The sequence below is a fragment of the Lutra lutra genome, chromosome X (assembly GCF_902655055.1).
Source record: "Lutra lutra chromosome X, mLutLut1.2, whole genome shotgun sequence".
NCBI lineage: Eukaryota > Metazoa > Chordata > Mammalia > Carnivora > Mustelidae > Lutra > Lutra lutra.
This window is the reverse complement of record NC_062296.1, coordinates 42,517,014-42,527,844: the sequence shown is the minus strand read 5'-3', so window position 1 is coordinate 42,527,844 and position 10,831 is coordinate 42,517,014. Positions and strand designations below refer to the sequence as shown.

The window sequence follows — 10,831 nt, the reverse complement described above, 5'->3', positions numbered from 1 at the left end:
GAGAGGCAGGCAGAGAGTGAGAGGGAAACAGGCTCCCCAATGAGCAGAGAGCTTGATGCGGGGCTCGATCCCAGGACCCTGAGATCATGACCTGAGCCGAAGGCAGAGACTTTAACCCACTGAGCCACCCAGGCACCCCAAGAACTTAAAAGTCTTGATCAGACACAGGTTTGATCCTTTTGACAAGACTTCTTCATAGACAGTGCCTATAACATAACACATGATGTCTGATGTGTGTGTGTGTGTGTGTGTGTGTGTGTGTGTGTGTGTGATATTTACCAGCCATTTATCACCATTGTGTAGGTTCCTTACTTAAGAGTTTTAAAATGATGATGCTCAAATTCTATCATGCCTTCTTATATTAGCTAGAATACACTTATAAAAAGAAACTCCATCATCAATAAATTTGCTATCTTTATATACACCTTATACAGAAAAAAGAATAAATATTTGATTCTTCTTCTTTATTTATAAATTTTCATGAAACTAAGTTGATTTACTGACCTTCTCCAAATGTCAACAACAAGGTTTCTTTTTGTTGCTCTTATCATGATGAACTCACCTTTTAACATTTTGATGGGCTTCAAGTCCTCTATAGCAAAAGACTGACAAGTTTTGACTTATGCTTTAAAATATCACTTTGCCGGCTGAGTTAAAAATAGTGAGGGAGCATGGGTGAAAACAGAGGGACCAGTTAGAAGGCAATATAATACAGAAGACTGATGTTGGTAACAACCAGGTTAGTAGCGATAGAGGGGGTAAGAAGTAACTAGACTGGACATATTTTGAGGGCAAACCAAGAGAATTTTTTGATAAGTTTGGTGTGAGGTATGAGAGAAAGAGAGTACTCTAGGCTAATTCCAAGTTTTGGACACTAAGCACATGGAATTTCTGGTTGAAATACTTTAATTTCACTTCCATGTGCCATACAACGAAAATATCAGAAGTTGCGAGTAACAGGACTTTTCTGACAGCGGGTCACACTGTGAAAGTAACCACTTCCCAAAGGAGTTAATCCAAGGCCTGTTCATAATTAGTGCATCATGGAGTGACCAGGAATGAATAGATCTTTACTCATAAGCATGCTCTGAGACAATGTGGAGTAATTAATATACAATGTGCAACACACAAACTTAGAGAAACTTAAATGTTAAAACCCAAGAAAATCTGGTTCCTAACCATCTAATTGCCTTAATCCTCCCTCCCCCCAAACCACTAGTATTACTACCAACTGGTACATTGTGTCAGCTGAATTCCTCTGAATAGTAAAATATAGATACCCCTAGTGACCCTACTTTGGGAGAGATAATTGCAACAATCTTATTTCTGTAGATTCCAGAAAAAAATTTCCAAATTTTGTCACATAATGAATTAGATATGTTGTGGTGGCAAGTGTGGGGTCCAAAAAAGAAAAACTAAAGGAGTGAATAGTGTGAAATATTAAAAAAAAACAACAACAACACATGTTTGGGATCCTGTAAATTTGAATTCCATTAAAATTTATTTCTAAAGTAAAAAAAAGTTTATATCCATACCCAAGGCCATGATATCTGATAAAGTAGACTTTGAAACAAAGAAAATTAGAGGCATAGAGGATATTACAAAATGGTAGAAGGATAAATCCATCAGCAAAGACCAAACAATCTTTAATGTGTACACATCAAAACAACTGAATTTCAAAGTACATGAAGTAAAAACTGATGAGATTGAAAGGAGAAATGACCATATCCACACTTATTGTTGGGGTCTCAACACCTGTTTTCAGGAAGTAATAGAATTACTAGAGAAAAAATCATCAGCAATATTGAAGAGCTGAATAATGCAATCAATACAGTAGCATAATCTACATGACATATACCAGAATACTCTGCCCAACAACAACAGAGTATATATTTTTTCAAGTTCCCATGCAACTTCATCAAGATAGACCATCTTCTGGGCCATTAAACAAACCTCAACAAATGTAAAAGAGTATGTTCTCTGACTATATGGAATCAAACTATATATCAACAACAGAAAGCAAACAGAAAAGTAAACACTTGGAAATTGTAGTTGACATCTATCATTCCAGTTCATTGTTCAGATCCTTGTTTTAAAACCTAGAGGTTAGGGGCACCTGTGTGGCTCAGTGGGTTAAGGCCTCTGCCTTCAGCTCAGATAGTGGGCCCAGGGTCCTGGGATCGGGCCCCGCATCGGGCTTTCTGCTCGGGGGTGAGCCTGCTTCCTCCTCCTCTCTCTCTGCCTGCCTCTCTACCTACTTGTGATCTCTCTGTCAAATTTTAAAAAAATTTAAAAAAAAAACCTAGAAGTTAGAAATAATGGTCTCCTGAGCTGAAGGACATTTTGTCGTGGACCAGCACGAGAAGTCCCAGGGAAGACCAAGAGAGAATAGTGGGAAATTAAGAAAAACAAGAGTCAGAAAGCTCGGATCGGGAGGTCTCCATGGGCTGATGACCCAGTGGAGCCCCAACATACATGAGAGACTTTATTTTATAGTTCAATAACAAGAATGTTTATCAAGGAGTTCAAGGTCAGAGGACCACAATTCACACCTCATGACCTTGCTTAAAAAAAAATGAGTTTACTTAAGCATATTTACAGAGGATCTCAAGGACCATGTCAGCTTGACCCAGAGTGCTTATGTAAGCCTAATCAAATAGTGAGTGAACTGCTGGGATTGAGGGAGATAGTCCTTGGCAAAACTCCCTTGACTGCAAGGACCGTGACAGCTTGTAGCCAATTCCCCACAACATGTCAGGCTGAACAAAAGAAAACTCATTCCAGATACTTCAGAATATTGTTGAGAGCAAGATTAGAAGGAGAGGTACAGTTTAGAAGGCTGTTACATCAGTCTCACCTGACATTAAAGCTTGTACTATACTAAAAAAGAAAGTACAGCTTGCTGATGTTAATGAAATCAGCTTCATAGTTTATTGGACTTGGGAGGTGAGAGAGAGGTTGCCTTCCAGGTTGTGGTGAAGTTGTTAGATTAAAGAGGTCTGAAAGAAGGCAAGATTCAGATGTCTTTCTAGTGTATAACTCATGAATGTTCATACTTCTGTTCTTTATGAATACCACTCTATTTTCTAAATGGTTCTACATAGTTACCTTCTACTTCATGATTTCCTCCCTGATTATGCCATCTGTCAAATAAAGCTCCCATATCTAGACAGGTAGAGAAATTTGCTTTGTGGGGTTTGTATGATTATTCTATCCAGGTAGGTTAACACTTCACTTGCCCTACCATGCTGTTAGACCAAGATGAGGTATATAGTATGAGACCACTGATGTGTCTTCAAATTTGTATGGTTTTTTTTTCTTAATTTTGAAATTAATTTCATTTTAAATTTATTTTTATTTAAAATAAAAATGATGGTAGCTCTCCTTAAAAAATAAAGGCAAAGATTCTTCCTGGGGTAATTTTGGCAAAGGGAATCTTCATTATGAACATGTGGAAATGAGCTTCATCCTTCCCATCTTCAGGAGGACAATGGAAAGATGGCAATGAGGTGTCCCCAATAAGACTCCCAAATAAGATAGTAAGTGATCAGGCAGCCTAATTTACAACAATCACCCCCTGTGACTCTGAAATATTTTTGTTCTCCATAGTATTTTTCTTCTCTCACTGAAAGTGAAAAGTGATAGAACTGGAATAACAACTGAGCAATTCTAATTGTAGGCCTGGCATTATTGAGGTGAGAGTATATAGAAAGTTTTGTAGCATTTCTATATATTTATGGACACTCCCTTCTACCAACAACTTCTCCACAACACTCTCTCTACTTTCCAATCCAACAAAGCAGTGTGAAATGGCATAATGAATTCCAAGACAGAACATTTCAAGAGAGGGATATGGAGAACAGACAGGATGGAAGCTCAGGGGGCTGGTTCAGGATCACAGTAAGTATCCTGACCAAAAAATAGGGAATGCACAGGAGAGGCAGATCAACGGGAGTTGTGTTGGTCTTATATAGAGATGCTAGGAACTTTGTTGAGGACAAAAGGAGTTAACATCTTTGATCATCTAAGGGTATGTTCACACAAACAATTCAGAAGGAACAGGTTGACTGAAGGGAGGTCACAGGAAGTTGACTAAAGGCAAAGGGGAAACTACTGCCAAGGATATGGAGCAACTCCTCACCAGATGCTACAGTTTGGCTCAAGCTGAGTGAGGAGGTATATACTCTCCAAATTCCTTGTCAGAGGAACACGTAGGGTTTTCAATACATAGGATTCCTGGAACCTTATTAAAGGAAAATCATTCTAAATATCTAAATTTGATTATTTGGGAGTTAAATATTCAAATAGGGAGAATGGAAAATTAGAAAAATCCATGTCTGGTAAAAGAAAAAGTTAAAATCATGTCAATAGTCCCGAGATTGGAAACCTTTTAAAACTCAGTGGAAGGTTGGAATAGAACACCAATTTGGGTCTATTCTACAGTCTATGCCATGTTGTCTCCCTTCTTTCCCTTAGATTCATCCTTAGATTTCATATGGAATAAAGTATAACAAGAAATGGCTAATAAATTCAATCCAAAGCCATTGCAGTGTCCCCTTTACTATGGTCAATGTAAGAGAGGATGGTGAAGCCAGATCAGTGGGCACAGGGAAGAGGGGGAGATAGCTCAGCAGGGGCCACTGACCTCTGACACTTGCTGTTGCCTTCAATCCCTGTAGTTCCATTACTTTAAAGACCAAGCCCAGTTCTTTATTCAGGATGTTAGTGCTGCCTCTGCATTGAATGATACCAACTACAAGATTTGTGATGAGAAAAATCAAAAGGTATGTGTTGAGGATATTACCCATGCCCAGTTCCAGTGAAAAAAGACGGGCCAGTGGCCAGTCATCTTAAAATGAGAGTTTTTAGTGCTTACCCCACCTCTCCTTCTTATAGCTATCTATGCATGTAAATCCCTCTGCTGTACCCTACTCTATACAGAATAAATTGGAGCCAGAAGAAATGGAGCAGCTAAAGGTAATGAAGACTCAAGGTCAATTGTATGCCATACCCAGACCTACCTCTTCTTCCCCCAGCTCCCAATTTCCCTATCACCATGACAGACTCACAGTGGCTCTTCACTGTGTTTCTCTGCAGCTGACCATGAGCAAATGCTGTATATCTCCCATAAAGCTCTTGACCTCCATAAACTCCACTTTGACCCAGGTGCAACTGATAGCAAATAACTGCTATTCTAGGGGTCTGCCTGGAAGGGAGACTGAAGAATGGTAATGAGGGAAAGGTTGGTGCTGGCCCTGGATCCCTCTCAGTCTTCTGATGCCTCCTCTCATCTTTTTGAAAAGTTGATGGACCATGATATAGATATAATCCTGAATTGAAGAAACTACATGGCTGCCACCCTGCAGATAATCAAAGAGAATTTCCCCGAGGTGAAGCCTTATGTCCACTTCTGGTATTATGGTACAGAGTGGAACACAGGGTGTAGAGGGAAGATTTGTCTCTGAGGCCATGGATAGTAACTGTCACTCTAAGTTCTTCCCCAAAAACTTTTGTCCTTGAACTTGTGCAAGAACAAACTTTACCAGCTGGATGGCTTGTCTGACATTCTACAGATGGTCCCCACAGTAAATATCCTGAACCTCTCCAAAAATGAGTTGGGAAGAGAGAACCAGATTAAAGTTGGGGTTGACAGTGGGTGGTAGTGCTCATCAGTGATGAGAGGAGTCAGGAGAAGATACCAGAGCAGAAGGAGGGACCAGGTGTCTATTCCTGGGACATTTTTCTAGTTTCTTTCCCATATTTTTCAGGTACCATCAGTCTGGGAGTTAGGCAAGATGAAAGGGCTGAAGCTTGAAGAGCTGTGGCTAAAAGAGAACCCTCTGTGTGGCATCTTCCCAAACCAGTCTGTAGTAACTTCTGTCACCCCTCCTGGGGAACTTTGTAACTTGGGAGCATGAATTACCCCCTCTAGGAGGGGGTCCCCTCTCTCCTCTCTCTGTGTCCCTTACCTGTGCTTAGAGGTCTTTTCCTTCCAATGACCTGCTCACTTGTTCTTCTGATCTGGGCTGTTTCCCCACTCTGCACCCAACTGTCTCTAGCATTTCTTCCCATGAGAATGCCCCAGGAAGCACGGGGCAGAAGTGATCACCTTGAGCCAGATGCAAATACCTGAAATGACAAGGGTCCTCCAGCCCATGGCCTCATGCTGAGACAGGCCTTCCTACTCCCTGTTGAGATGGGGCTTCCCTCCTCACCCCAAGAGGAGAAACAAATGGGTCCCCTCTCTAATTCTAGGCTGCCTGCCCCATGCTGAGGGCCAAGGTCCTGGGGGTGGGTGGGGAGGCTCTTCCTCAAGGTCCTGTTCCTCTGGCCCAATGTTAGGAACTGGGCCTTCCTTGGGAGAAACCAGGGTTGCCTGAATCGGGGAGCCAGAAATGGGTGACTGCCAGTGGGCAGAGGGCTTTCTGAAGCAGTAATGGAAGGTAGAGGGCAGAGGTCCTTGAGGAGAGAGGACAGGCCTCTCAGATGCACTTCTTCCTCTCTTCCCTCCACATATCACATCATCCTGACTGGTCCTTCAGAGAAGCCTTGGGCAGCCTGACATGACAATAATCCTTCAGGCTAGGAACTGACTGAGAGAAGCACAGGTGCATTGGGGCCATTAGGAGGGAAGGTGGTGATCATAAGAGGGTTCCCCACACCCTCAGCTCCATTCTGACCTGGGGCTTCATCCTCTACTCCTGGGGAATGTCTCCTGCTCCCACGGCTGCCTTGTTCCCCATCCCCATCTCAGACTGAGCTCACACAGGTGACAAAGTTTCAGCTAGCACCAGTAGACCCCCAGCCCAACACTACATGTTTTCCATTCCTTCCTTGTGTGCCAGGGCCAACCAGGGCAGATGAAGGAAAGGGCTGCAGCCAGGGAGCCGTTTTCTCCTTCTCTCTTCTTCCCTGACTCCCACCACCAGGGTAGAGCTTCTTTCCCTTCCATTTGCTTTATTTTCTCTTCCTTCTTTGTCTCTGCTCCCTATGTCTCTCTTACATCTCCCCTCTTACCTTCACTCCCTCTTCTGTCTTCATCCACATCCCTCTCCCTCCCTGCCTCTTAGGTCTTGCCTCACTTACCTCCCTGCCCCAATATTCTGGGCCATCCCTGGGGGGTATCATGGTCCTGCAGAATGCTGCACCCCTAGGAGGTAGCAGAGCACAAGTTTTCCACCCCATTCCCTTTTCTTTCTGGAGCCTTTAGTGGATACTTGGAGGAAGGAAGGGAGGTGGGGAGGGGAAGGCAGCCCTGGAGCCTGGGATTCTGGTGGCACTGAAGAAGGGAGTCAGGGCAGTCTAGGTGGGAATTACCCAGGAAGAAGGAAAGACGGAGAACTTTTACAACCTAAACTGCAATTTATTTCTTTCTATTTTTGGTCTTGAACAGTGCCATCAAGGATTGCTTCTCCACATTGTTATGTCTTGTAGGTGCCTACATTCATCATTGTCTCCTCCTATTAACATTGATGACCTCCACACCAGCCCTGAAGCTTTTGGGGACTTATACAGGTTATATTTTTGTATCTGACCCTTAGCCCATTGAGGTATATAGAATCCTGACAAGAGCATGACTGTTCTTCCTGGAAAATGTATACACACACACACACACACACACACACACACACACACACACACAGTCATTTACCTATTTACCCAAAGTTGCATATAATAATGGAGATTTACAGGATCGTATGTTGAAGACTCCTACTGTAGTCTTGCTGATAGAATTTTGGGAGCCATTTCACGCATGACCTCCTTCTCTTTTCCCCCCTGTGCCTATACATGCCCTTTTTCACCAGTTGCAACCTCCGTGGTCTCCACTTCTGATTTCCTCTTCCCTTCTTCAGGATGGCCAGGTGTTACCAACAAGAACTGTAATTTGCATTGAAGCCTCCAATGCCCTGTAAGGTGAGGATGAACCAAGCATGATTTGGGATGTTGCAAGGGAGTCTTTGTCTACCACATAATTTCAAGGTGTCTTTTGATTCCAGGAAAGCTGTAAAGGATCTGAGATTCTTAAGAATTTAATCCTTCAATTCCTGCTTCAGTAAGTACCCTTGGGACCATAAGGCTCAACAGGGCTGGAATGGTCCATCCAAGCATAGCTCTGCTCATGGGTTGAGGGGAGCTTTCAAGTCCCCATGGGGGCCCAAACTACAGAGATAGCCTATTTACTATCTTTGTTCCTCTTCATGTGTTACTTGATCTATGACTCAGGAGACTGATAGGATCTTCTCAGTGCTTACCACAATGAGGGGTGCTTTTCCCTGACCATTCCCTTCAACCTTGAATATGCAACCTTGTGAGTATCAGAGCTCAGACTCTGTTCCTGGGCCATGTGTCTCCCCAGCAAATACAGATCAGCTTCTGGAAACATCTACACTGCCTAACCACCACCTCCCTTTCCTCTTATTTCCCCCTAGAAACAGTTTGGAAGAATACTTCAAGGACAGCAGGGATATTAAGAAGGTCAAGAACCCTGGTAAATGTTAAAAGCAAGAAGATCAGCATGGAAAAAGGGGCATGAAGAGAACATACACAGAGGCCAAGGGCCTGAGGTTTCTTTCTGTTTCCCCCACAAACCTGCAGGTTCAGCTGCTAAAACATGCAAAATATGACATTGTTGACTGCCTCAATATGTTGCCTAAAACTCAGCATGGCCTTAACTCCTATGTGGTAGACCTGAGCATCCAGATGGTGAACAGGTGTTTCCTCCCTTGGGCAGACCAAGAAATTCAGAATGGGTAAGAGGTTCAGAAGGATACCGAGAGCCTTAGTAACTGTTCTTGCCTTTCAGGAAACAATGCTCTGTTTTTATGTCAATGGGGTTTTTAAGGAAGGTACGGATCTATAGAGTCCCCTCCCCAGATATCTCACTATATCCTTCCCCTGACTGGACTACCTCCCAATTTTCCCAGCTTTCCAAGTTACTCCTTCCCCTCCCCTCCCCTCCCCTCCCTTCCCCTCCCCTCCCTTTCCTTTCCCTTCCCTTCCCTTCCCTCCCCTTCTCCCCTCCCCTCCCCTTCTCCCCTCCCCTTCCCTTCCTTCCCCTTCCCTCCACTTTTCTCCCCTCCCCTCCCCTCCCCTCCCCTCTCCTTCCCTTCCAATTTTTTCCCTTCCCTTTTGATTCCTTTGTGTTCTCCCATCCCCACCTTGCCCCCAGACTATCCTGGTCTGACACACATCCATGCCTTTCTGACTCAACACAGCTCACATGTTAGAGGCACAGGCTGTGGCATTTTATAGCTCTCATCTCAGTTCCTTACTTGGTGACCTTGAGCTGATTATCTAATTTTCAGTTTCCTCACTTGCAAAACAGGCTAGTAATATGCTTATCTTGGGCTGCTTTAAAAAATGAATGAAGTGAACATGAATTTGTCAAAGGATCTGATACATGTTGGGGGTCCTACCCCTGGGAGTTGATTATCCCTACTGTTACCCTCTCAGTCCTTGAAACACCCTCCTATCTCCAGTGAAAAACTGTCCCTGTCTGGTTCCCATCAGGGTACTGCAAGACTATCAAGTAAGTCCCTGAAAGGGGAATACTGCTTGTGTGAAAAATATATACAACTCTAAGGGGATATTGCTGTTTGTTCTCATTGAAGTAGAAAGAAATTCTCAAGGTTCTGTCCATGCTTTCACCCTGACCTTCATCTTGACTTCTGATAGCAATTCCAGGTAAGTGCTGTGTTGTATGTACAACATGGAACAAACACCCATCCCAGTCTGAGGACAATGTTGTAGGAATCTAGTGGTACAGCCTAGAAGTTTCCTCAGTGGAAAGCCAACAGGTAGACCTAAGGAGAGGTCTAGGATCGTGGTTAAGAGTGTGGACTCTGGAGTCAGAACACCAGATTCTTTCCTAGACCTCAACACTCACTAGCTAGCTGAGTGAACTTGGCCAAATTATAATACCTCAGTGACTCACTGTCTTACTTTGAAAATGAGGATTGAAGTATCCATTCCTTGTGTCTCTGTAAAAGGTAAATACATTAGAATTAAATCTATAAATCTAGTGAAGCTGGTAGACAATCCCTCCAAAAATGATCTCTGTGGGCGGGCCAGAGGTACCAGCCAAGGAATCCAGAGATCAGGCACAGCAGGGATATGAAAGGAATCTGCTTGCTGAGTGGCAATGGGAGCAAGAGGGTTGTTGGGGGTAGGGTTGTCCATTTCTCCAGTTATCTAAGGGTTCAACTTTTCTCTAGTCTATGCATTGTGAATGATGAACTGATTGTGGGGAATGCCAGGACCAAAGAAACTCAGAATGCCATCTCCATTCCAGTTCCCTCACCCTCTGCGAGCTGCATGCCTATCTTCTCCCAGAAACAGCAGGAAATGATGCAGGCTTTCTCTGCTTAGTCTAGGACAAACCTCCAGTGGTCTTAGAAGTGAGTCTTTAGATTCTCTAGGGATAGGAGAGAGCTGGGAGGAATAAAGGAGTGAAGGAATTAATAATCGGAACTTATAGTTAATTTGTACAAAATAACTATTTGGATGTTGTGCTTCCAAAAAAGTAAGCTCATGAAAAATATATATTGATTTATTGTGATATATGTAAATAATTTAAAAACAATATAATGTTCAGATGATATGAGCATGTATATATAAAATCCTAAGGAAACTATGAAAAAACTATTAGAATTAATAAACAAATTCAACATTGTTAATGGATACAAAATCAATATACACAAATAAATTTTAATACCATACACTAGTAATGAACTGCCAGAAAATGAAATTAAGTAAATAATTCCATTTATAATAATGTTAAAAAATAACATACTTAGGAAACAGACCCATAAATACAGAGAACAAATGGATG

The 10,831-nt window shown here is 42.7% G+C and overlaps 1 protein-coding gene across 1 annotated transcript; it reads left to right on the top strand.

The window, feature by feature from the left end:
- Positions 1-3,261: 3,261 nt before the first annotated feature.
- On the top strand, positions 3,262-10,368 carry LOC125091464 (nuclear RNA export factor 1-like). Its single transcript, XM_047715108.1, is given in 15 exon segments — positions 3,262-3,266; positions 3,801-3,900; positions 4,489-4,572; positions 4,680-4,784; positions 4,897-5,005; positions 5,119-5,168; positions 5,304-5,388; positions 5,506-5,652; positions 5,779-5,870; positions 7,854-7,909; positions 8,430-8,485; positions 8,585-8,703; positions 8,804-8,846; positions 9,612-9,684; positions 10,215-10,368. Coding segments are annotated over 15 exon segments (1,278 nt in total).
- The last annotated feature ends 463 nt before the right edge of the window (positions 10,369-10,831 follow it).